The 27,551-nt window shown below is 37.9% G+C and overlaps 1 protein-coding gene across 1 annotated transcript in view; it reads left to right on the top strand.

Annotated features, from left to right (window-relative positions):
• The window catches only part of PRTG (protogenin), a 142,921-nt gene that overhangs the window by 36,213 nt on the left and 79,157 nt on the right, over positions 1-27,551 (top strand). The window contains exon 3 of the mRNA XM_037833886.1: positions 27,362-27,506. Coding sequence (XP_037689814.1) covers positions 27,362-27,506 — 145 coding nt within the window. The remainder of the gene's footprint in view (positions 1-27,361; positions 27,507-27,551) is intronic.

Genomic DNA, 27,551 nt, shown 5'->3' on the forward strand with positions numbered 1-27,551 from the left:
GGTGAAGGGAAATTTCTAGTAATGGATGGTGGGAAAGAGCATTACAACATTCTAAATGTGATTAATCCCACTAATGGAAGGCTGCGGAGGGGGTGGAATGGGACGATTTAGGCTGTATATATATTTCCACAATTGGAAAAAAAAAAAAAAAGACAGTCTAAATAGATGACAATTGAATGCCAAGGATGAACCTGGATGGGATTGGAGGATGGAGGACAGGAGGCTCAAAGGGTCACAGTTGAGACATAAGGAAAAGGAAATATGGAATGTAAGCTTTGTATCATTGTTGAATCTCTTGTACTTCTTAGCTGCGCTTAATGGGATTGCATAAAAGAATGTTCTTATTCATGGGAAGTGTATATTTGAATTATAGTGTTTGTTCAAGTGTGTGAGCAGCTAGCTCTCATGTTCAGAAGACAGCAATAGATGATGGATGATAGATAGGGAGGGAAAGAAATAGCAATGTGACAGCATGTTAAAGTTGGTGGATTGGGCTATCGGGAGGGGTGTCAGGGTATGATGGAATTCTTTGTATGTGGTTAGTATTGTTTTTGCAACTGTTCCTATAACTTTGAATTTATTTCAAAAAAAGAAAAAAAAAAAGAAAAGAAAGTGGAGCTGATGAAACAAATAATAAGCCAAGTTAAGAAGCCGTAAGATCGTTACTACAAAGTTTCCTGAGAGCCTGAATGGAGTGTCTAGGTCTACTTGGGAAAAATCAATGAGGACTTCACAAAAGAGGTAGATAAGATATTCTCCAGGAGTTCAGTTTTTAAAATATATATGTGCTGTCATCTTGTTTACATCATAATTATTTATGCTGTAAGAGTAGTTAGAAAATTAAACAAAAGCTTTTCCATTTTGTTAGGAACATAGCCCTTTTTGAGATTTATTTTTTGAAACAGTAAAATTCATTTTTGGTGTATAGTTCTATGAGTTTTAACATATATATAAAGTCTTGTAACCATCAACACAATCAGGATACAGAATATTCCATCACCCCAAAACACTTCCTCAGGCCGCACATTGTAGTCATACCTTTCCCCAACCCTAATGCTTAATAATCACTATACATTTTTGCATTTCCAGAATGTTGTATATTAATGGAATCATACGGTATGTAACCTTTTGGACCTGGCTTCTTTCACTTAGCTTAATGCATTTGAGATTTATCTATGCTATTGAGTGTATAAATAGTTCATCCCTTTTTATTGTTGAGTAGTATTCCATTGTATGGATTTACCAGTTTAGCCATTCCCTAGTTGATGGACTTGTGGATTGTTTTGTTTTGGGTGATTATGAATAAAGCTTCTATAAACATTCTTGAACAGGTTTTTGTGTGAACATAGTTTTCTTTTCTATTGAGTAAATATCTACTAGTGGGATTGCTGGGGCATATGGTAAGTATGTGATTGACTTTATAAGGAACTGCCAAACTATTTTCCAGAGTGACTATACCATTTTGTATTCCCACCAGCAATGTATGAGAGTTCTAGTTGCTCCATATCCTTACCAACACTTGGTATTGTCACTGTTTATCTTTTTTTATTTGAGCCGTTCTAATAGGTATGTAGCAGTATCTCATTGTCATTTTAATCTGCATTTCCCTAATGGCTAATGTTGTTGAGTATCATTTCATATACTTATTTGCCATCGTAAATTGTGAAGTATCCATTCACATTTTTTGCCCATTATTTTTATTGGGTTGTTTTCTTACTACTGAGTTTTGAGAGTTCTTTATATATTCTGGATAAAAATTCTTTATCAGACATGTGATTTGAAAATTTTTTCTCCCAGTCTGTTGCTTGTCTTTTCATTCAATTAATGGTGTATTTGAAGAGCAGAACTTTTTAATTTCAATGAAGTCCATTTTATCTCTTTTTTTTTCTTTTACAAATTTTGCTTTTGGTATCTTTGCATAACACAAGGTCAGAAAGATTTCATATGTATTCTTCTAAAAGTTTTATATTTCACATTTAGATCTGTGATCCATTTTGAGTTGATTTTTCAATAAGGTGTGAAGTATAGGTCAAGATTAAATTTTTTTGTTATATGATGGATGTTCAGTTTTTCATGCACCATTTGTTGAAAAGACTATCCTTCCTTTATTGAATTGCCTCTGCAACTTTGTCAAAAATCAGTTAACATATTTGGATGGGTCTGTATTAGTCAGGGTTCTCCGGAGAACCAGAACTGATAGGATATATATATGAGATTTATTATGGGAATTGGAAAGTCTGAAATCTGTAGGACAGGCCACAAATGGGAAACTCTGATGAAAGTAAAGTTGTATTTCCCAGGAGAAGCTACTAGCTGAAGAAAAGACAGACATTCTTCTTCTGACTTTTGAAATCCTCAGTTCTCAAACTGATTGAATTGATTGGGTGAGGAGACTCTTCTTATTGTTGAGGGCAGTCTCCTTTGTTGATCGTAGATGCCATAGATGCAATCAACTTACTTTTATATAAATCCATCAATGAAATACTCTCATAGTAACTATCAAGCCAGTGCTTGCTTGACCAAACAGCTGGATAACATAACCTAGCCAAGTTGATACGTGAAATTAACCATCACAGGGTCTGTTCTGTTCCATTGATTTGAATGTCTGTCCTTTTGCCAGTACCATACTGCCTTGATTACTGTAGCTTTATCATAAGCCTTAAAATCAGGCAATGTGAGTCCTCCAATTTTTTTCTTTTTCAAAATTGTTTTGTCTATTCCAGTTCCTTTTCCTTTCCATATCAATTTTATAATGAAATATAGCTTTTCATTCTTCATGTAGACACAGGGCTGGCCCAGGTGAAATTGCCTGTTTTTAGTCTTCTGCATTTCTTTTTTCCATATATTTTGTGCCCAGCCTTGCTTACGTCTACTAAATATGTGTACACTCACATGTTATTACTTCATTTTTTTTCCATGTTAACATTGACTAGCACCAGTCTGTTTAGCCTGGCAGTGTTGTCAAGTGATTGCTTTGAGATAGTTGCAAAAAAAGAGTTTTGATTGAACTGTTCGTGCTTTACTAAGAATAAAAGAAGACCCCATCCCAATCAAGATGGCGCCAGTTCTGGCGGGAGTAGAGTAACCCTCATGCACATAATGGGAGCATGTATGTCTGGCCCAATCTGTGAGACCTGAGGGACTCACTGTCCAGAAATTGCCCTGTATATAGAAGGCGGCTGAGCAAGCTTTCCTTCAGAATGCTGTGGGAGAACACTCAAGTTGTGCTGTCTGGGCAAGGGATTGCTGTTTCAGTGCAGTGCCCAGAACAAGGAAACCGTTTCCTTGTGAAGAGGAGATACTCCTGTCTGTGTAAATCCAGGAATTCCTAGAGCTGTAATGACAAGCCCTGGACAAGAGGCAGGTACAGAAAGGATCAGGGAGGCTTCTACACTTCGGCCTGGAGCTATTCTCCAAATTCATTGTATGGCTAAACCCTTGACCAGATTGCACAGGTCAATCTGCAGAGACAGGGAAAGGTGTTTTTCTCTTCCTTCTATTTTTTTTTCTAAATTAGCTCCAAAAATTCATAACTAGATACAAGCTTAAGGAACAGATGCTTTAGAGTCTAAATTCCGTGATAACACACTAAAATAACAAAATGTCCAGGTTTCAACAAAAAGAATACAAAACATTCAAAGAAGCAGAAAGTGATGACTCAGGCAAAGGAGAAGATTAAAGCATTAAAGCATTAGAAACCATCAGTGTGGAGGATCAGACCTGGGATGTTCCAGACATATACTTTTTTAAAAATGTTCCTAAATATGCTCACAGAGCCCAGGGAAAACATGGTCCAAAACTAAAGGAAATCAGGAAAATAATAAATGAACACAAAAAGATGTGGAAATTATGAAACTGAACCAAAAAGAGCTGAAGACCACAGTAACAGAAATTACAAATTCCTCAGAGTGGTTCAGCAGCAGATTGGAGCTGGCAGAAGCAAGAATCAGTGACCTTGTAGATAAGACAATTGAAATCATCCAGTCTGAGGAGCAAAAAAGAGGAAGGAATTTAAAAAAGTGAACAGAGCTTGAGGAACCTATGGGATAGTATCAAGCATACCAATATACACACTGTGAGAATCCAGAAGGAGAAGAAAGAAAGGGTCAGAGAGAATATTCAAAGAAATAATGACTGAAAACTTCCCCAATTTAATGAAACATGAATATACACATCCAAGATGCTCAACGAACTCCAAACATTATAAACCCAAATAGACCCCCCCAAGACAATGGTAATCAAAATGTTGAATGCCAGAGATGAAGAGAGAATTGTGAAAGCCACAAGAGAGAAGAAACGTGTCATGTACAAGGGAGCCTCAATAAGACTAAGTGCTGATTTCTCACGGCAAACCTTGGAGACAAGAAGGCAGTGGCAAGGTGTATATAAAGTGCTGAAAGCAAAACATTGCCAACCAAGAATCCATATGTGGTGAAACTATCTTTCAGAAATAAGGGAAGAAGTATGACATTCCCAGATTAAACAAAACAAAACAAAACTAGGGACTTTGTCACCACTAAACTGGTTCTCAAGAAATTCTGAAGGGAGTTCTTCAGGTTGGAAGGAAAGGATGTTAGACAGTTGACTAAAACCACATGAAGAAATAAAGAGCTCCAGTAAAGATGATGACAGGAGTAAATACAAATACCAGTTACTATTGTACTTTTTATTTGTAATGCGATTTTTTATTTCCTACAGAATCTAAAAGTCAAATCATAAAATCTGATGGTGTGTTGGAAGTAAAGTAGTTATCTTAGGTTAGTTGTCTTTTTCTTACTCCCTTGTTATGGTCTCTTTGAAATGTTCTTTTATTGTATGTTTTTTTTTTTTAATTTAAAAAAATTTTTTTTTGTTTTTCATACAGTTGATTTAAAAAAAAAAAGTTTAAAAAAAAAATAAGGAAAAGATTATGCAGAGCCCCCTTGAGGAGCTGGTGGAGAATGCAGGGGTATTGGCCCCACCTCGATGGTTGCTAACATGACCACAGACATAGGGGACTGGTGGTTTGATGGCTTGAGCCCTCTACCACAGGACTTGCCCTTGGGAAGACTGTTGCTGCAAAGGGGAGACTAGGCCTCCCTATAATTGTGCCTAAGAGCCTCCTCCCGAATGCCTCTTTGATGCTCAGATGTGACCCTCTCTCTCTAGCTAAGCCAACTTGGCAGGTGAAGTCACTGCCCTCCCCCCTGTGTGGGATCAGACACCCAGGGGAGTGAATCTCCCTGGCAACATGGAATATAACTCCCAGGGAGGAATGTAGACCCGGCATTGTGGGATGGAGAACATCTTCTTGACCAAAAGGGAGATGTGAAAGGAAAGGAAATAAGCTTCAGTGGCAGAGAGATTCCAAAAGGAGCCGAGAGGTCACTCTGGTGGGCACTCTTACGCACAATATAGACAACCCTTTTTAGGTTCTAATAAATTGGGGTAGCTGGTGGTAGATACCTGAAACTATCAAACTACAACCCAGAACCCATGAATCTTGAAGACAATTGTATAACAATGTAGCTTATGAGGGGTGACAATGGGATTGGGAAAGCCATAAGGACCACACTCCCCTTTGTCTAGTTTATGGATGGATGAGTAGAAAAATAGGGGAAGGAAACAGACAAACAAACAAAGGCACTTGGTGTTCTTTTTTACTTCAATTGCTCTTTTTCACTTTAATTATTATTCTTGTTATTTTTGTGTGTGTGGTAATGAAAGTGTCGGGTTGATTTTGGTGATGAATGTACGACTATGTAATGGTACTGTGAACAATCGAATGTACGATTTGTTTTGTATGACTGCGTGGTATGTGAATATATCAATAAAATGAATATTAAAAAAAATCTAATGGTGTCTCAGTGGTTTTGGAATCATAACATTTAAATATGTAATTTATGACAATAACTACATAAAAGTGGGGGGATGCAGGGATAAAGGAACAGAGTTTATGTATGCTATTGAAGTTAAATTAGTATCAAAGCAAACAAGATTGTTTTAGATTTAGGATGTTAACTTAAGCCCTGTGGCAACTACAGAGAAAATATCAGAGGATATGTAAACTCTGAGAAACAGAAAGTAGAGTACAGGTTATGGGAGCAGGGGCAGGGTCAATGGGGAGTTAATGTAAAATGCGTATAAGGTTTCTGTTTGGGGTGAAGGGAAAATGATAGTGATGGATCATGGTGAAGGTTCTGCAACATTGTGAATGTGACTAATCCCAGTGAATGATAGGCTTGGGAGGGGCTGGGATGGGAAGATTTATGTTGTATATATGTTTCCACAATTTAAAAAAAAAAGTGAAGAGATGACAGTTAATTGCAAAGCATGATACTGGATGAGATCTAAGAATGGAGGAGAAAGACTCAAAAAGACATTATTGAGATATAAGAAAACATTGGAATATGGAATGTAAGCTTTATATTGATGTTAAATTTCTTAAACTTGGTAACTGCATTTGGGGTGATTGCATAACATTTCATAGGAAATGTGCATGGAAGTATTATGTGTTCAAGGAGTATAAGGTATACAACCATTTCTCAGATGTTCAGAAAATAGAAAGAAAAAAAGAAAAGAAATAGCAAAGGTGGCAAAATATTAAAATTGGTGCATGTGGGAAACTAGGGGTATGAGGCTTATGCTGGAGGTCTCTGTATGGGGTTTGTATTATTTTTGCAACTGTCCTGTAAGTTTGAAATTATAATTTCAAAATAGAAAGTTTAAAAAAAAAGAATGAAAGAAGTCCTAAGAGTGGGGCTCACTGGTTCAGCTATCATAAGAAGGTTGCTAATAGATTTTTGTGTCCCATTTTTTTTTTCACTTAGCATATCACAGGCTTCTTTTCATGTTATTTCTTAGTCATTTTAAGGTCTGCGTTCCATTAAGTAAAGGTATAATAGCTTTGTTAGGCATTTTTTTGTAATACCTGGACCTTTTCTGTATTGTACTGCCGATAGAAATGTATGCAAATGTTTGTTATCCTGTATGCTTGGTACATTTGCCATCTAAGTTCTGGTTGTTTGGATTCCACCTACTAGGTGTCCCTCAATTCTGTTGCCTTATCACCATCCCCATGCTCTCCAGTTCAGGCCACCATTATTTTCTCAAAATATCTGCTAGGGACAGAGAAATGAGAAAGTGTGGGAAGAAGTGTGAGAGAGGTATGGAGGAGAGGAGAAATTGAGGGGGTAAAGGAGCTGTTAGTTCCAGGACAAGACAAAGTCAATTATTATCTTTTGCTTTTAAGACAAGAACCAATGGCAAAATATCAAATAAATACAGAAAGAAAAAAAGCACAACCAGATATCTGTACCAACCAGGGCACACCAGTCATTACCATTTGAGTAAATGTTGTAGAAACAAGATGTTAAATGGTGAAAAGTAAAAGAGATCTATGGGAGAGGCTGATTTTTAGTCAGTTCCTGTATTCAGGACCCTTAGGGAGTCAGCAGAGGCCTCTCTTTTCTCTGTTAATTGAGCAGCATCCTCAGGTAAAGGTTGTAGTTTCTTTTTCCAGATGTTTTCAGTAGGCACCCACAGTGGATAAACTATATTTTCTGTGCCCCATTCCATCCAGCTTCTTCTACAGTGACCCCAAACTGTGGGCATATGTTCTCTGCCCGTTTCTCCCACTGGACGTAGTCTACAACTTCTGAAAGTTTTAGCCAACACCAATCCCTTTATCCAGCATATGGACAGATGAGCGGAAAAATGGGGACAAAAATTGGATGATGTAAATAGGGTGGGATAGAGGGGATGGAAAGATTTAAGTTTTATTTTTTGCTTTTATTTTTATTTTAGAGTAAGTAAAAGGTTCAAAAATTGATTCTCGTGATGAACGCACAAATGTGTGATGGTGCTGTGAATGACTGATTGTGCACTGTGGATGACTGTAGGGTGTGTGAATATATCTCAGTAAAATTGTATTTAAAAAAAGTAAATGAACAATGAGGGGAGGAGGAGTATGGGATGTTTTGGATGTTCTTTTTTATTTTAATCTTTTTTTTTTGGGTAATGAAAATATTCAAAATTTGATTGTAGTGATAAATGCACAACTATATGCCGATACTGTGGACAGCTGTACACTTTGAATGATTGTATGTTATGTGATTATATCTCAACAAAATTGCATAAAAAAAGTTTTAGCCAACAGCCAAATGCTTCTCCCTCCCTTCTTCCTTCACTTTCTCCTCCTTTCCTCCCTTCTCCTCCTCTACATAGGTATGATCCTCGAGTCCTGATAACTTGAATGGAGGATCAGACAGCCATGAATCCTGACAACTTCCCACCTAAACTGGTCCATTGTTGTTGAACCAAACTCATGAACGCTGCTTCTTTTTTTAAGATAAATTCTTTCCTTAGGATGTGCCTAAATTCTGCACGTAAACGGACCTGCTGATCTTCCCCCTCCCTCCTCTCCATCCCTCCCTGCCTCTGCAGAAGTAAAGAACTGGGTGGGTGGAGTTGTTAAAAAAGACAGTTGACGGAAAAGAGATATACTGTATGTTAGCTTGGAACATAGTGAGATTTAGACAGTTACTTTTTAAGTAAGACAAGGAAAATATGAGCATGTTTATGGGCAGAGAGGCAGAAACTAATGATGAGGGATTGATGCAAGAGAATGGGGATAACAAATGAAGTAAGGGCCCAGAGCATGTAACCAGAGATGGGGTTGATAGTGTTAGAGGAGGGATTAAGCTTGGTGCAATTTGGAATGGTTACTTCTTCCTCAGAACCAGGAGTGAAGGAAGAGAAGCTAGATAAAGAGGGAGAGATTTTGAGGTGGTGAGGAAGAAAACTGATGGTGTTCATGTCCAATAAGAGAATAGATACAGCTGTAACTTGAGTGTGTTTAATGTCACAAGCATTATGTTAAGCTCTTCCCACCTTTTAAATGTTACAAGCATTATATTAAGGTCTTCCCACCTTTTAAAATCCATAATAACCCCATAAGAACCCTGTTTTACAGAACAAAACATGTTTAGAAAAAGTAATTTGCTCACAGTTATACACTAGGGTAATATACCCCAAATTATATTAATCTCCTCAAGAAGAGAGGAGGCAAGGTTACCTGTAGTAAGACGGAGGTGGTGATGTGGTTCATTGAGTTCATTCAAGAAGCATTTATTGAATGCTTGTTACATGCAGGGCACTGTTCTGGGTCCTAGCAACACAACTTAAGGAATTTACAGACTAGGCTAAAAGTGGATGAGGACCTGAATAAATTGGAAAGTTAGGGAATTGCTGCTATAGGGAATTCCCCAAACCAGCAATTAATAAAAGATTATTAAAAGAATTGCTGAACATCAGCTGGTGGCTTAGGCTGACAGGGATACCTGAAGAATTTTGTGTCCTGCTCTTTCAGTTAGATAAATCGAGAATAGGGAGTCCCAAGTCTGGCCTTTAGCAGGGCAGGACTGATGAAATATCCAAGAAACAATTCTTAGATGTTATCTAAGGTGCTTCTTTTTTTTTTTTTTTTTTTTTGAGATAAGTTCGAAGTTACATGAATAGTTGCAAAAACAATACTAACCCCATACACAGAATTCCATCATACCCTGACCCCCCTCCCCCAATAGCTCAATCCACCAACTTTAACATGCTGTCACATCACTATTTCTTTCCCTCCCTTTCTGTCATCCATCATATATTTCTCTGTCTTCTGAACATATGAGAGTTAGCTGCACACATCCTTGAACATATACTATAATTCACATATGTACTTCCCATGAACAAGAGCATTCTTTTATGTAATTCCATTAAGCACAGCTAAGTATAAGAGATTCAACAATGATACAAAGCTTACATTCTATATTTCCTTTTCCTTATGTCTCAACTGTGTCCCTTCGAGCCACCTGTCCTCCACTCTCCAATCCCATCCAAGTTCATCCTTAGCATTCAATTGTCATCTAGTTAGACTGTCTTTTTTTTTTTCTCTCTCTCTCTCTCTTTTTTTTTTCTTTTTTCTTTTTTCAATTGTGGAAACATATATACAGCCTGAATCTTCCCATTCCACCCCGTCCCTAGACTTCCATTAGTGGAATTAATCACATTTAGAATGATGTTATGCTCTTTCCCACCATCCATTACTAGAAATTTCCCTTCATCTCAAACAGCAACCCTACACTCCTTTCTTAACTCCCCATTGCCCCTTCCCCCATTGCTCTTAACCCAAACTCTACTTTTCATCTCTATGGTTATATTCTCTGATAATTTCTTTGTGTTTACTGTGGGGCTTAAAATTAACCTCTTAAATCCCTATCAATCTTGTTTTTCTTTGATACCACCTTCACTTCAATAGGGCACATAAACTATGTTCCTATATTCCTTCATTCCCCCACCTTTATATAGTTGTCTAAAGTTACATATTTTACCTTGAGTTCAAAACCACTGATTTGTCCTTAAAGTTTGTGTATTTTTTATCATGTAGGAAGTAAATAGTGGAGTTATAGTTTAAAAATTATTGACTTCTATTTGTATTCCATTGTGTTTGGAGAATGTCCTTTGAGTATATTCAATTTTTTTTTTTTTTTTTAATTTCTTGAGGCTTGTTTTATGTCCCAGTTTATGGATCCCTTCTGGAGAAAGATCTGTGATCACTGGAGAAAAATGAGTGTCGTGTCCTGGTGATTTGGGATGTAAGGTACTATATATGTCTGTTAAAATTCTCTATATCTCTTTCTCCTTTCTTAGTCTCTCTGTTGGTAGGGCTTCCTTTAGAATCTGAAGTAGGGCAGGTCTTTTATTGGCAAACTCTCTCAGCATTTGTTTGTGAAAAATTTAAGCTCTCCCTCAAATTTGAAGGAGAGTTCTGCTGGATAAAGTCTTCTTGGCTGGAAATTTTTCTCTCTCAGAATTTTAAATATGTCATGCCACTGCCTTCTCACCTCCATAGTGGCCACTGAGTAGTCACAACTTAGTCTTACATTGTTTCCTTTGTATGTGGTGAATTGCTTTTCTCTTGCTGCTTTTAGAACTTGCTCCTTCTCTTCAGTATTTGAGAGTCTGATCAGAATATGTCTCAGGGTGGGTTTATTTGGATTTATTCTATTTGGAGTTCACTGGGCATTTATGCTTTGTGTGTTTATATTGTGTAGAAGGTTGGGGAAGTTTTCCCCAACAATTTCTTTGAATACTCTTTCTAGACCTTTACCCTTCTCTTCCCCTTCTAGGACACCAGTGAGTCTTAAGTTTGGACGTTTTATTTTATCTATCATATCCCTGAGATCCATTGCGATTTTTTCTATTCTTTTCTCCATTCTTTCTTTTGTTCTTTCATTTTCTGTTCTGTGGATTTCTAGGACACTGAGATGTTGTTCAGCTTCCTCTAGTCTTGTATTGTGAATATCCAGAGTCTTTTTAATTTGGCCAACAGTTTCTTTTATTTCCATGAGATCTTCTATTTTTTTATTTACTCTTGTAATGTCTTCTTTATGCTCTTCTAGGGTCTTCTTTTTGGCGCTTATATCCTGGGCGATGGTCCTCTTGATGTCCTTTAAATCCTTTGCATGTTTTCGTTCTTTGATTGTAGTTCTTTAATTAATTTTGCGAGGTATAACGTTTCTTCCGAAATCTTGATTTGTGTGTTTGGAGCTGGATTCTCCATATCATCTGGTTTTATCATATGTGTTAAGATTTTCTGTTGCTTTTGGCCTCTTGGCATTTGTTTTGTTTGATAGGGTTCTTTTAAGTTGTATCAAAAAAAAAATGGGGGGATATCGATCTAATTTTTCAGAGACACAGTTTGGTGATGTACACTTTCTCTTACTAACTAGCAGATGGTGTCTGTGAGTCTTTAATTTGTTAGAATTGCAGGTTGGTGACATACACTTTCTCTAACTTACCAGCAGATGGCGTCCGTGAGTTACTTACTCCCCTCAAGTCAGTTCTCCCCAACTTTGTAGTATGTGGGGATCTGATTCTTTTGGAGTCCAATTGGTGCACTTAATTTGGGTGTGTTGTCGGTGCTGTCTGCCCCCAATGAGGTGTGTGTGCCTGAGTGGTTAGGGAGGAAGGTCAGCTTTAATAATCATATCTCCCAGGTGTTCCCAGAGATTTAAGGCTGTTCTCTGCCGCTGACACAAAAGTCCTTGGTATTGGCGTAGGTTCCCTGGGATTTCCGAGCAGTTCCCCCCTCCCTGCTGTGTTTTTCCAGGACCTCTGTTGGGGGGGAGGGCAGGCCGTGCCACGTCGCAAGTGAGCGCTGGCCTCCAGGGAAGCCCTGGGCTGCTGGGCTGTGTAGGGGCGTTCCCAGCCCGCTTCAAAGATGGTTGAATGGGACGCGTTAACTTCCCCCTTTCCGCACAGCTCCGCTCTCCCAGCTCCGGGACAGTCAACCAGTTGAATACAGTGAGTGTATTCAAGGCCACTGTCCATGGCCGATATTGTGTCGTGTGAGTGATGCTGCGGGAAAGACTCCCTGTCAGGCTAGGTTTCTCGGCTGGGCTCTGTGCTATGTGTTCAGCCAGGCAGGAGCATCCCCGCCCACTGGGGCGACAGCTGTGAGGCTGGGTTTCTTGGCTGGGCTCCGCGCTGTGTGCTCGGCCCTGGGCAGGAGCAGCCCCGCTCACTGGGGTGACAGCCGCTAGGCTGGGTTTCTTGGCTGGGCTCTGTGCCATGTGCTCGCCCCAGGCAGGAGCAGCCCTACTTGCTGGGGAGACGGCCGTGAGGCTGGGTTTCTCGGCTGGGCTCTATGCCGTGTGCTCAGCCCGGGCAGGAGCAACCCCGCCCGCCAGGGAGACGGCCGCGAGGCTGGGTTTCTCGGCTGGGCTCTACACCGTGAAAGGTGCTTTTAATATGAATTCATTAGGGATATACTGGAAAATAATCTAGTTTCTGGAAACTTTGCATGTAGGATACATTTCTAAAAGCCAGTGACTCCCGACTTTGTTACAAAGTTTCTAGCCTTCATTTTGTTTATATTTATTTGGACTCACATTTTTGACCAAAAATTTCCTTTGAAAAACATACACATATGTATACCTCATAACACCTCATCAACATATGCCTTGTAGCACCTTGTCGTCATCAGAGTTGCCACAGATTCAAGCAACATAACATGCTTGCCAGAAGTTATATATCATTTATAGAATAGCTGTTGCATCCTCAGTACAGATGTAAAAAGGGATTGATGCTCAAGACAGTGATTGTATCATTCTTGTCATTACATTATACTTATTAAACAGAGGAAAATTTTTCTATAGAATAACTTGGAAAAAAGTATATGTAACATCTTGCCTAGCCCTAAGGACATAATTAAGCCTTCAGCACCTGTTTAAAACTTCTGCTTTGCTGATACTTGGATGCTTTGATTAAAGATTATATCACATCTCTCAGTTTTTACTTCTTGTTCAGCTGCATTCCCCTATTTCCTAACTCTATTAAGTTCAAAGACTCAGAGTGAATCAGGCAAGAGGTTACAACAGTGTTTTGATGTAATAAAGCCTGAAGTGGACAAATGCATGGCTTGAAAGGCTGGTGTCATAGAAAAAACTTTTAAGCTAATATATGATACTAAATTATAAACTCTGAAATTGTAAACATTTGCGAGTCTAAGATAGAAATCTCCTGGTTTCCTTGAAGAGCTACTTAGAGTTTTCTCCAAAATGAGTGATTGCTGACTTAGAGCACATGGATACGGCACAGAGGGACTGGAACGTGACTGCTGGCCATGCTCCTCTGCCGGTTAGGACTCCTAAGAAGGGGGTGTGGCAGTAGCAAGGGGGGCAGTCATTTTACCAGCCAAGGCCTCCCTCCAGATCCCCTGGCTCATCTGCAGTGTCAGGACCACGGGTTTCAGCCCTGCATCAACATTCTGGCTTACTGAAGTATTTTCTGTTTAGTAAAAGAATATTTTGAATGCAATCTTAAAAAGAAAGTTATGTTTTTCTTTCATTATTTTATGAAACTTATTTTATGAACCTATTTTAAATTACTAAATGGCATGTAATTTCAGACTCTGTATCCATAATTTTTAGTGGGTTTTAAAATCAACATATATTAAGTATTTTATTCATTGCAGCCTTTTAAGTGCATGAGTGGCATATTAGTTTAATATTTTAGTCATACTTTTCCAACGTAGAAACACGTGTACATGTTGTTTTCTGATCAAAGAAAAGCATGGATAACATTTTCATGTTAGCGTCTTTGATCCTTTTTTTCCTCTTTGACTGTAAATCATGGAAGCAAATGATTAAGTAGACAGATGAAGAGGAGGAAATAGCAAATAAAGTAGACACTTGCATTTATTGTGCATGCAAGGTTGTTTTTGAGGATGGCACATGTTTCTTGAGACCCTGTTTCTTGCCCATTTTATAGAGCTCTGGCCTCTTAACAGCACTGCTTTAATGACTTCTTCTGGGGCTCTTGGTTTATATTAGCACTGACTGTGGAGGGAAGAAAGAGGTCAGGTTTCACAAGAAGGCTGTAGACTTGTAAAATCATACATAACTGGCAGAAGTGAAGTCCACAGTAGGAAGAAAGCCAAGATTTGCAAAAGATCACGAGGTGTTTTGCCAGTTAAATAAGCGTGCCCATTTTGATAATGCTGAAAACAGTTTGCGGACTAAAGTTTTAGGGGGCTATGATATTCATTGCCAAGAACTTACTCTTTTAATAAGTTTAATGCCCCACTTCAAGAAAATCAAAATAGAAAAACAAATACTTGCTGGGAAACAGTTTAAGACTATCATGATACAGATATTTTGTACTTGCATGCTTTCTCAGTTTCTAAGTGTTGATTTAAAATTTTATTTTGTTTTTAAATAGCACTAATTTTTCTCAATTATTTATTTTTGTAGAAAAACATAAAGTAAAAAAATAAAAGTCACCATGCATAATCCTACCATTAGAGATCTGAACTTAATTACCTGTCTTCTTGTAATCTGCTTCTCCTCCATAATCATTTCATTACTGAAGTAGTGGTTTTTATCTCCTTCAGATAATGTATTTAACATTTTTAAAATGGGAAAAAAATATTTCTGTTTCTCTGCATTTTGTATAACTTATGTAAAGTCTACGTAAGTCTGACTTTGTGGAAAAGAACAGAAGAATTTGAAATCTTAGAGTACCTCTGTCTTTGTTCAGGCTTTAAAGATTAGTTTTATTGCATAATGGTTACTGACGTCCTTTGATTAAAGTTTATTTAAATCGTGGTTCTGAAAGTAAAACCTGTGTATCCATAGGCAACATAACCTATTACGATTGCCGCTACCGGCACTGCTGAGAGTTTACTAGGGTCCAGGCAGTGCCTGAGTACACGTGCACATAATCATTCCCTGTGTGTGTGTGTACCCATATGTATATGTGTATATAATGTGATGTTATTCTTATAATATCCTTATAAAGTATTTTTATTTTCCCCATTTTACTGAGAGAACCTGAGACTTGAGGTTGAGTAATTTCTGAAGGGCACACAATCACTGCAAAGCTGTGTTTCAAACCCAGGTCTGTAGATTTTAATATCCACACTCCTAACTTCAAGGCTATGCTGCTGGATGACCTTCCTGTATTGTACTGGGTTTTAATTGTTGATTTTCTTTAAACCAGCTAAGGCTAAGATTTTACCTTAGTCTTCACACCCTTTACCTCAGTTTCTAATGCCTTTACTTCTGTCATCAAGAAGTGAGAATAAATTAGAATTTAAAGTACAGTAAAGACTATTCTTCCTAGCTGGTCTCAACAGAACCTCAGATGTAAGGAATCCTTTTCTCTTGTAATTTTATATGTTATGCATTGGTATTTTTATAATATACTACTATTATAAAAACTCCCTGGTGACTTTCTTTACATCTTAATAACAGCTTAACATCTGAGCCATTAGTTGAAAAGTCAGGACACATAAATATTTGAAGTTGTTTGTATTATTAATCCCTGGTCTAATTTTATAGTTCCTGAATATTGCTTAACATGTCCAGTTTCTTCTGATTAAATGAGATTTGTAATGGTGATTTGCTGGCCCATCTGTTTTTTTCCTCCTGTGTTCTCTTTTCTCACCCAGGCTTCCAGGCATACAGGTCAGAAACCTCAGAAACTTATGGGTACTTCCCTCTCTTTCCCTTGTTCACCTCATTGCTGCTGAGTCCCGTTGTACAGTGTGCATCATTTCTTGTATGTGCCCCTCCCTTCCGTTCCTGTTACCTCTGCTGTCATGCAACCCTCATGTTTTTTTTTTTTTTTTCCATTTTTATTGAGATTGTTCAGATACCATACAATTATCCAAAGATCCAAACTGTACAATCACTTGCCCCTGGGTACCCTCATACAGCTGTGCATCCATCACACTTAATTTTTGCTCAATTTTTAGAAACTTTTCATTACTCCAGACAAGAAATAAAGTGAAAGATGAAAAAAGAAAAAAAGAAAAGGAAACTCTAATCCTCCCCTATCCCTAACCAACACCCCTCAATTGTTGACTCCTAGTGTTGATATAGTACATTTGTTACTGTTTATGAAAAAATGTTGAAATACTACTAACTGTAGTATATAGTTTGTAATAGGTATATAGTTCTTCCCTATATGCCCCTCTATTATTAACTTCTAATTGTATTGTCATACATTTGTTCTGGTTCATGGCAGCGATCTCTAGTATTTGTACAGTTGATCATGGACATTGCCCACCATAGGATTCAGTTTTATACATTTCTATCTTTTGACCTCCAACTTTCCTTCTGGTGACATATATGACTCTGAGCTTCCCCTTTCCACCTCATTCACACACCATTTGGCGCTGTTAGTTATTCTCACATCTTGCTACCAACAACCCTGTTCATTTCCAAACATTTAAGTTCATCCTAATTGAACATTCTGCTATACTAAGCAACCACTCCCCATTCTTAAGCCTCGTCCTATATCTTGGTACCTTATATTTCATGTCTATGAGTTTACATATTGTAATTAGTTCCTATCAGTGAGACCCTGCAATAATTGTCCTAATGTGTCTGGCTTATTTCACTCAGTATATTGCCCTCAAGGTTTTGTCATCAACCCATTTTTTTTTAATATGGTTTTGTTCACTCACCATAAATTCCATCCCAAGTAAATAATTGATGGTTTTCTGCATGGTCATACATTTATGTGTTCACCACCTTCACCACTATCTATATAAGAGCATCTACATTTCTTCCACAAGGCAGGAGGGAGAGTCAAAGAAGGTAGAGAGGCAAAAGAGAGGAAAAACAAATGACAGCTAGGAAGCAGCAAAAGGAAAAATAACCTTAAATCAAAGTAGAATAAAGAATCAGACAATACCACCAATGTCAAGTGTCTAACATGCCTCCCCTATCCCCCCCTCTTATCTGCATTCACCTTGGTATATCAACTTTGTTACATTAAAGGAAGCATAATACAATGATTCTATTAGTTACAGTCTCTAGTTTATGCTGATTGCATCCCTCCCTCAATGCCTCCCCATTTTTAACACCTTGCAAGGTTGACATTTGCTTGTTCTCCCTCGTAAGAGAACATATTTGTACATTTTATCACAATTGTTGAATACTCTAGATTTCACCAAGTTACACAGTCCCAGTCTTTATCTTTCCTCCTTTCTTGTGGTGTCTCACATGCTCCCCACCTTCCTCTCTCAACCGTATTCATAGTTACCTTTGTTCAGTGTTCTTACATTGTTGTGCTACCATCTCCCAAAATTGTGTTCCAAACCACACACTCCTGTCTTCTATCACCCTGTAGTGCTCCCTTTAGTATTTCCTGTAGAGCAGGTGTCTTGTTCACAAAGTCTCTCATTGTCTGTTTGTCAGAAAATATTTTGAGCTCTCCCTCATATTTGAAGGACAGCTTTGCTGGATACAGGATTCTTGGTTGGTGGTTTTTCTCTTTCAGTATCTTAAATATATCACACCACTTCCTTCTTGCCTCCATGGTTTCTGCTGAGAGATCCGCACATAGTCTTATGAAGCTTCCTTTGTATGTAATGGATCGCTTTTCTCTTGCTGCTTTCAGGATTCTCTCTTTGTCTTTGACATTTGATAATCTGATTATTAAGTGTCTTGGCGTAGGCCTATTCGTATCTCTTCTGTTTGGAGTACGCTGCGCTTCTTGGATCTGTAATTTTATGTCTTTCATAAGAGATGGGAAATTTTCATTAATTATTTCCTCTATTATTGCTTCTGCCCCCTTTCCCTTCTCTTCTCCTTCTGGGACACCAATGATACGTACATTATTGTACTTCGTTTCATCCTTGAGTTCCCGGAGACGTTGCTCATATTTTTTCATTCTTTTCTCCATCTGCTCCTTTGCGTGTAGGCTTTCAGGTGTTTTGTTCTCCAGTTCCTGAGTGTTTTCTTCTGCCTCTTGAGATCTGCTGTTGTATGTTTCCATTGTGTCTTTCATCTCTTGTGTTGTGCCTTTCATTTCCATAGATTCTACTAGTTGTTTTTTTGAACTTTTGATTTCTGCCATATATGTGTCCAGTGCTTCCTTTACAGCCTCTATCTCTTTTGCAATATCTTCTCTAAACTTTTTGAATTGATTTAGCATTAGTTGTTTAAATTCCTGTATCTCAGTTGAAGTGTACGTTTGTTCCTTTGACTGGGCCATAACTTTGTTTTTCTTAGTGTAGGTAGTAATTTTCTGTTGTCTAGCCATGGTTTCCTTGGTTATCCAAATCAGGTTTTCCCAGACCAGAACAGGCTCAGGTCCCAGAGGGAAGAAATATTCAGTATCTGGTTTCCCTGAGGGTGTGTCTTAGAAAATTGCTCCACCCTTTGATGCCTCAGGTCACTGTGCTTTTCTGCCCAGCAGGTGACGCCTGTTAGCCTGTAATTCGTGACTGGTGTGAGGAGGTATGGCCGTGTTCCCCCAGGCTCTGGGGTCTGGTTCTGAATGGAAAGGGCCCCACCCCTTTCCTCCTAGAGAAGACAGACCCCTCAGGTGGAGGTCATTAGCATTTCAGTGGTCTCGCTCTCTGCTTGTGCTGTCTCCACCCTTCCCAGAGTCACAGCCCTGGAAACTGAAAATGACTGGGGCTTTCTCTACTGAGCCAAAAAAGAAACAGATAGTCCCCTTGAGACCCAGTCCAAGGTGACCCTCCAGCTCTCCCAGGTCAGTCGTCACCCAAAGCCTCTGTCTGATTTTTGGGGATGCGTACCTGTAGTGAGCAGTTCACACTCGCTACTTAAAACCCCAGTTGGAGCTCAGCTGAGCTATATTCGCTTGCTGGGAGAGAGCTTCTCTCTGGCACCACGAGGCTTTGCAGCTCGGGCTATGGGGGAGGGGGTCTCATGACTTGGTTCCGCAGGTTTTACTTACAGATTTTATGCTGTGTTCTGTGGCATTCCTCCCAATTCAGGTTGGTGTATGATGAGTGGATGGTCTCATTTGTCCCCCCACAGTTATTCTGGATTATTTACTAGTTGTTTCTGGTTTTTTGTAGTTGTTCCAGGCGGACTACTTAGCTTCCATTCCTCTCTATGCCGCCATCTTGCCCGAGTCCTCTCATCTGTTTTAATAGCCTCTTTTTTTTTTAAATTCAGTTTTATTGAGATATAGTCACATACCATACAGTCATCCATGGTATACAATCATCTTTTCACAGTGCCATCATATAGTTGTGCATTCATCACCCCAGTCAGTTTTTGAACATTTTCCTTACATAAGAAAGAATAAAAATAAGAATAAAAAATAAAAGTAAAAATGAACACCCGAATCATCCCCCCATCCCACCCTATTTTCATTCAGTCTTTGTCCCCATTTCTCTACTCATCCATCCATGCACTGGATAAAGGGAATGTGAGCTGCAAGGTTTTCACAATCACACCGTCACCCCATGTAAGCTACATAGTTATACAATTGCCTTTAAGAATCACGGCTATTGGGTTGCAGTTTGATAGTTTCCGGTATTTACTTCTAGCTATTCCAATATACTAAAACCTAAAAAGGGATATCTATATAGTGCATAAGAATGCCCTCCAAAGTGACCTCTTGACTCCGTTTGAAATCTCTCAGCCACTGTAACTTTATTTTGTTTCATATCGCTTCCCCCTTTTGGTCAAGATGTTCTCAATGCCACGATGCCAGGTCCAGATTCATCCCTGGGAGTCATATCCTGCCTTGCCAGGGAGATTTACACCCCTGGAAGTCAGGTCCCTTGTAGGGGGTAGGGCAGTGACTTCACCTACCGAGTTGGTTAGCTAGAGAGAGAGGGCCATATCTGAGCAACAAAGAGGCACTCTGGGGTAGACTCTCGGGCACAACCGCAAGTGGGCTTTTTTTTTTTTTTTTTTTAATACTACAAAGAAAGTTTATTTCTAGAATATATATGTAGTTATACTATTTTTAGAATATACTATTAACATTGTATTGAATCCCATAGAATTAGATCATAAGTATTGCATTTGAAACCAACTAATTGTCCCATATTTACTTTCACAATTACAGAAATTTGACATGACTGTGTAGAAATATTTATAACATTCAAGTCTGTATTTATATATATAAGGTAGGATTAAAAAGCGTAGATGTAACCTAATGTTTACAGCATTCAATTTTGATCAGCTTTAAAAATAGTTGAAAGAATACACAGTAAAACAACAACACCCTAGATTACACTTATTATTGTGTTAGTGTCTTCCGAACTCAGTGATTCATTTTTGGGATTGACGTTTTGGAACTATTTATTTTGTTGGTTATTTATTCTTTGCATTTGAAAATTTTCATAGTTTTGTTCAATGAAATAAAATTTTCTTAACTATTTTTAAAAAAAAAAAAAAAAAAAAAAACCTTATCTAGAAGTCAGGAAGCTGGGATCTGTTTCTATACTGTCACCAACTTGCTGTTGAGTGTTGGCAGGTCTTCTACCTCTCTGTCTCAGTTGTCTATGAAGAGAGGATGATTCTTGTCTCACACAGTGAAGAGAACAAATAGAAAACTCCAAACTTAGGGAATATATGGTATCATTTTCTTAAACTATATACCAAAGTAAAATTGTTTTAGGTCAAAGAGTAGCAATTTATTCCATTTAAAGGAAAAGATACAATTTGAAAAATAAACTTATTTCAAGACTAACATTCTCAAAGTGTGCAAATCTCTGTTAAATAGCTTTCTGGATTTTAGAGGAAGCTTCCGCCAGCTGTGATCATGGAAGAGTGTATTAAGCCCTGTGGTGTGTGGAGTGCCGTCTTTCACACCGGGGCAGACAAAATGACACAGTGGCCAGCCTGGCTCATTCCCAGTGCTTAAGGGTTTCTCTGTTAATCACGTCTGAAGCTGAGCTTTGTAACCAATCCTAGGTTGAGTCAGGGAGGATTAAGAATTCCTAAACCAGCAGCTCAGTGTTCTTGTCATCTTCCCTCCCACCTTTCCTTGGTCTAGGAACTGATCGCCTGCCATTTCTCCCCAGCTGAGTTCATGGCAGTGCCTCACCTGGCCCAAAGGCCGTGTCCACATTGGTCTTCTCGGGGACCTGGTGTTTGCTCTCAGCCTGAGTGTCTGGGGACAAGTAGGCTTTTAATAGCCTCTTGACTGGTCTCCCTACTTCTAAGAGCTCTGCTTCTCTACTTAGTTGGCTTTTTTGATCATCACGATGTTTGTGGGCTTTATAGCTAAGAGAATAACAATAAAAGAATAACTAATATTCATATTAGGTAAACTGTCATTTTTAAATAGTAGAATTTTTGAAAATAATTGATTTCTAAATAAACTTCCTGAGGTAGTATAAATAATTCAGTTTACATATACATTCATGTCTTCAACAGATGCCTAGAAGGACATTTACTTTTGCTTGAGATGAGAGCCATAATAGCTTCTAAATTCTAGAAGACAAAATCTTAAAAGTAATTACTCCGTTCTGAAAATTTAGGAATTTAACTCATATTCTTACCCAGGTAGAAAGCCAATGCATAGCAGCTTATACCTGAGCAGCAGAATTGCTTGGAAGCAGAACCAGTAATTTTTATCTTCCACATTCAGATTTGGGGATCTCAAACTTTTACTCATGGAGACGTCACATGGTGATCTCTGGAGATTGTCTGGATTCACATCCCAGCCTTACCACTTACTTGCTGTGAAACCTTGAGCAGGTTGCTTAATCTTTTTGTGCCTCAGTTCCCTTAACTGAAAATTGGGATAATAACAGTTGTGAGGATTAAATAAACCTAGAATATATAATGTACTTAAAGCAGAGCCTGGTATTAAAATGTATGTTAAGCTATTATGTCTGTCATTATTAATTTTCTTGAAGCCTCTGTTACGTGCTTTCAAAATACTCTGTACTTTTCTTTCATAGCATTTACCACAGTTTGAAATTATGTACTTATATAGTAATTTAGTTAAATGCTTTTTTCTACCATTAGACAAGGTGCCCTGAAGGTGGTCTCGACAGTTTTGTTCATCATTGGAGTTTGGCACCTAGCATGCAATCGATACTGAGTAAATACCTGTTGAACGAATGAATGGATGGATGAATTTTGAAGTGATTACTTCAGATAAAATTTTTCTAAAATAAATGTGATTGACATATTTTTCGGATGGGGGAGACAGTTCACATGGCACATTTATTTATGAAGAATTACTTGATTCTGAGCCTGTGACTGAGTTGACTACAAACTAAATACATGGTATGGTTACAAAAATAATGGGACTGATATTGATGTATATTTGTGGACATTAACTCTTTTATGATATAGTTATGCTCTGTATCTCTGATAGCAGAGATGTTCATTGTTTTGACACTACCTAAGATTGACTATGTAAAACTGTAGTATATTAACCGTGTGAACAGTTTGGTTTTGTAGTTATTGATGGCGAACTAATTCTTTTTTGCAAAAGCCAGCCAACAAATCTGTTTGTTGGAACTGTCTCCAGTAAAAAAGAATTAAAGTATATATAGTTGGCATAAAGAAGGATATATATATATATATATTTTTTTTTTTTTTGCTGTAGCAAGGATATATCCATTCAGTTTTCCTAATAATTAGTCTAAGTGGTCTAAAGACTGAGGAATGTTGCTAAGACACAATACTTTTGATAGCATTTAAAATTAGAATCACATCTGTTGTGAGATTATTCCCTTTTTGGTTTTAGCGGTAGTGGGTCGACTCTAGAAGCCTTTGAATTAATAGATGGAAGCCATGTGTAGGTCACATGTTGCCGTATCAAACACCACTGGATGTCTGGAGGATGTTTGGGTGGTTGGGGGGTCAGAACTAAAAGCAGGGAGACCGGTTAAGAGGCTGTTATAGTGGTCCATTGGGAGGTGTTGGAACAGGGACATAGGGGAATGGATTTTACGTATGTTTAGGGGTTAAAATCAGTGGAATTAGATGATTGATTAAATAAAGAGAGGGCAGAAGGATTCAGTAGTACTGGTGAATAGCTGGATAGTGGTGTGACAAACTGACAGAAAGAGAGGCTTGGAGGAAAGAAGAATATTTCATTTCGGACACAATGACTTTGAGTGATTTTTATAAATTCCAAGTGAAGATGTTCAGTAGACAGTTGGAACCACAGTTATGAAGCTCTGAGGATGGTGATCTAGGCAGGAGACATAATTTGGGGAATCAGCAGGGTACATGGATATGGTTGAAAACTGAAAGTGGATGAGATTACCACTGGAGAATGTGGAGAATGAGAACAGAATCCTGGGGAGGAAGGGCACCAGATGAAGGGGGACACCTGACAAGGGAGGCAGAGAAGGGGCAGAGAACTAAGAGGCCAGCTAAGAGTGTGTAGTACTGTAGATATTGCTCCAATAAAGTAATAGGGGAAGAAGGCAGATGAGACTTGACTGAGGCATAAAATCAGAGGGGAGAGGGAGAGACAGGATAAACTACTCCTCAGAGAAGTTTCAGTGCCTTGGGGAGAAGAGATGGTGTATAGCTCCTAGAGGGATATGTGAGGTTAAAAAGAGGTTTGGAATTCTATTTTGATTTTTGAGGCTGGAAGAGATTTGAGCACTTTTATAAGCTGAGAGTAAGGAGCCAGGAGAAGAAGGATTTGAATATGCAAAGGAGTTGGCAGAAGAGGGGAGAAAGCCTGGCTTATTTAGTATTTACAAAAATCCTTTGACACAGGAGGAACAGATTTTGATCTCTATAAAATACCACGAAAATATTAGTCATCATTTGGAATTACAGCAAACAAAAAAAAAAATAAAACACTATTTTCTTCTCATTCTAAGCCATTGTATCTGTACCTGGGACATTCCCTGCAATTCTGGTCACTGTGCTTAAAGACTTAATAGAACTAGAGAAAACCCCCAAAATTTCATGTAAGTTCAACAAGCATTATTTTCATGCTGAGTTTTAGCCATTCACTGTCTTAAGTGATCCTGCAAAAGTATACTCACTGCCAGCCTTCAAAGAGCTCATAGTCTAGAAGGGGAGAAAGACTTGTGAATAAATGGTTATAATACTGTGGGATAGAAGCAGCACAGTGTACAGGGGTTGCAGAGAAAAAGGTTAGGAACAACTTCCCAAAGGAGGAGACATGAACTGGGCTTTAAAGGATGATAGGATTTCAGGTAGACAGAGGGATCTAGGATATTTGAGAGAAAAGGAAATGCTCACATAAAGTTCAGAGGTGTGAAAGAGCATGGTGTATTTGGAGAATTATGAGTGGAATATAATTGTAAGTGATTGAATACAGGGCTAGAGAGTTTGTCAAGCACTAATTCATCAGGAACACAAATGATAGTCTAGAAAATTTTATGAAAATCACTTTGGAGGGTAACTCTGCTGGTAGGGGAGGTATCAGCTAATAGGTTCTTGTAAGACTTACAGGCCAGAGATGATTATGGCCTGAATCAAAGAGAGGATGATTAGGGATGGAGAGAAAAAGTCAGATTTGAGAGAGATATAGGAGGTAAAACTACCGAATCGAACATTTGATTCATGGTAGGGTAATAGAAGAATGAATTATTCAAATAGACAGGGCCGGAGGAATTACTACTTTAAGAAGAAAGGTTAAACTATATTAGACATTTCAGTCTAGAGAGGTAAAAGCCGGGAAAGAATAAGATAAAATTCTCATTTTGAAGTTTGTGGAGTAAGTTGAATGTAGACTGGATTATCAATGCCAATTAGAACTAGAACTCCTTTACCCATGTAAAAGGTAAATATGGAATTATTAAGAGCAATTAATAATTCATAAAGCAGACATCAAACTTATAGAGAATTTAGGTCCTAATTCCTAAAAAAATGAATGGATTTGGCATAAGTTTAGTTAATTATAAAAAGATAAACATATTGTCATTAAGAGAAATCAGATTATTCTGATTGTGAACCAGTGTTTTGAAGTTGAATATAACCATATATTTCCTGATTCTTCTTAGGTGAACAGCAGTGGGTGGGCCATAGGTTTGATCCAGTGAAAATGTTTGTAAATAGATTAACTTCCTAGTAAGTGATTATAGAAGCAGTTAAAAAACACAACTATTGGTTTTTAGAGTGTGGTATTCTTGAATAGCAGTTCTTAAACATTTTATTCTCTCTCTTTATACTCTTAAAAATCAAGGACCCCAAAGAACTTTTATTTATGTAGGTTATATCTAGTAATTTTGCTGTATTAGAAAATAAAACTGATAAATTCTAAAAATATTCACTACTTCATTTAAAAATGAAATCATTGATCCATCATATAATAATATAACACATTTTATTCAAAATAACTAGTTTCTGTAGCATAAAAAAAATTAGAAGAGTGGAATTGTTTTACATTTTTGCAAACCTCTGATACATATCTGCTTCTGCATTCAGTCTTTTGATATATCACGTGTCATTTAGCTTCTGGAAAACACTGTACCCCCAAGAGAAATGAGAGTGAAAAAGGCAAATGTGGTATAAATGGTTGTAACCTTGTGGATCTACTGAAAACAGAAGTTTGAAAGCCACTGTTCTGGAGGAAGCAAAAATTTGTGTTACATACCCAATAAAAATTATTTTATCCCACTTCATCCTTTTGGAAGAAATCCTCCTTAGAATATTTTCACCATTATTCATTATCCTTGCCCTGTACATCTAAAGGCCTGTGATCCATCCACGAATTAATGGAGTCAAGTTCAAATCTTCTGTGACATTTTTATCCTTTCCAGTCTAATGAAGCAAAATTCATTTAGTTCTTATTCCCTCTATTTTTCTTCATAATTTTCCCCTTTAATGATAGACTGTAAAGGTGTATGTATTACTTGAGCTGAAGTCAGAGGTGGGGGGGGAGGAGACCACAGTTGGAGCCCATTCTTTACATCCCGGAAGATGTAGTAGAGGGAAGAAACCGCACTATTATGTGGAGTCTGGACTCCTTCATAATGTAAAACCTTGGACACTGAAGACCAGTTCCTAGAGGTCTGCCTAGAATGTTAAAGAATTATCATCTCTAGAAAATATCAACACATCAAGTGTTTTACCGCTGCTTTGAAAACACAGGAGCCTAAAAATAGTCTCTTGGGTTTCTCTATCCTTTATGCATCAGAAACCCCATCTCCTCTCTCTTTTCTCCTTTTCTCTTTCTTTTCTCTTCTTTCTCCTACTCCATCAGTACCAACTCATTTGATTACAACAAAGAGTGACATTTCTTTGTTCAATAAGAACAGATCTTTGTGTTTTTCAAGATATCTCTAGAATCTCTCCCTTTTTCACTCCCACCACCCAATTCTGCCATCCCTTTAAGATAGCCTATTTTTGGACTTTTGACTTGAGGATTTTTTTTCTTTAATCCATTCTGTGCACCAGTATCCGATTAAATTTTTCCAGATTATTATTATCATTACACTCCTTTGTTCAAAAATCTTCAGAGATGCCTTAATTTGTACCGTGGTACAAATTTGCTTTATGTATACTCTTTTAGTGCTTTCCCGTGAGTCCTTAATCTGAAATATTCTAAAATAGTTTGGCTTTTTCCTCACAATCCCATGACTGCAGGCTGTGCATTTATTGCCTCTGTGCTTGACTTCATGTTATTTGATTCACTTGAAGAGTTCTATTTTTCTCTTTCCATCTGAATCTAATAGATTCTTCAAAAGCCAATTCAAAACCAGTCCCTGTAAATGGTCTTTACCTAATTCACCTTTATTAATTTCCCTCTCCTCTGAAATACAATAGAATTTGAAGTCTGTTCCACATAGTTTAGTATGAAATTACGTACCATTGTTGTCTATTTTGCTTCTGTTAGGCTCATTTTTTCTCTCCAAATAGATGATAAGTTCTTGAGAACCGATTTAGAATTTCACTGAGAAATATCAGGCTCCTTGAATTGGGAAAGAGACCAATGGTTTTTCCACAATTATTCCTGAAATTATCTTTGTGCTAGTTAAGTTGGGTTGGTTTTATGTCTGGGCAGAAGTTGAAGTCTGATAAATAGTAACTAGCATGATGTTATTTTCAAGAATAGTTAAGTGTTTACTGTGAATTTGTCAAACTTTATGTTATAGCTATTTCTGCATTTGAAGTTCAGCCAATTTCTACTGAAGTCCAAGAAGGAGGAGTTGCTAGATTTGAATGTAAGATTTCTTCAAACCCTCCTGCAGTTATAACATGGGAATTAAATCGGACAACTCTTCCTATAGCTGTGAACAGGTAAACATAGCTTTTGTCTCTGAAGGTGACACAAGTAGCATGAAG

Source organism: Choloepus didactylus, chromosome 4 (assembly GCF_015220235.1).
Source record: "Choloepus didactylus isolate mChoDid1 chromosome 4, mChoDid1.pri, whole genome shotgun sequence".
In the NCBI taxonomy this organism is placed as follows: domain Eukaryota; kingdom Metazoa; phylum Chordata; class Mammalia; order Pilosa; family Megalonychidae; genus Choloepus; species Choloepus didactylus.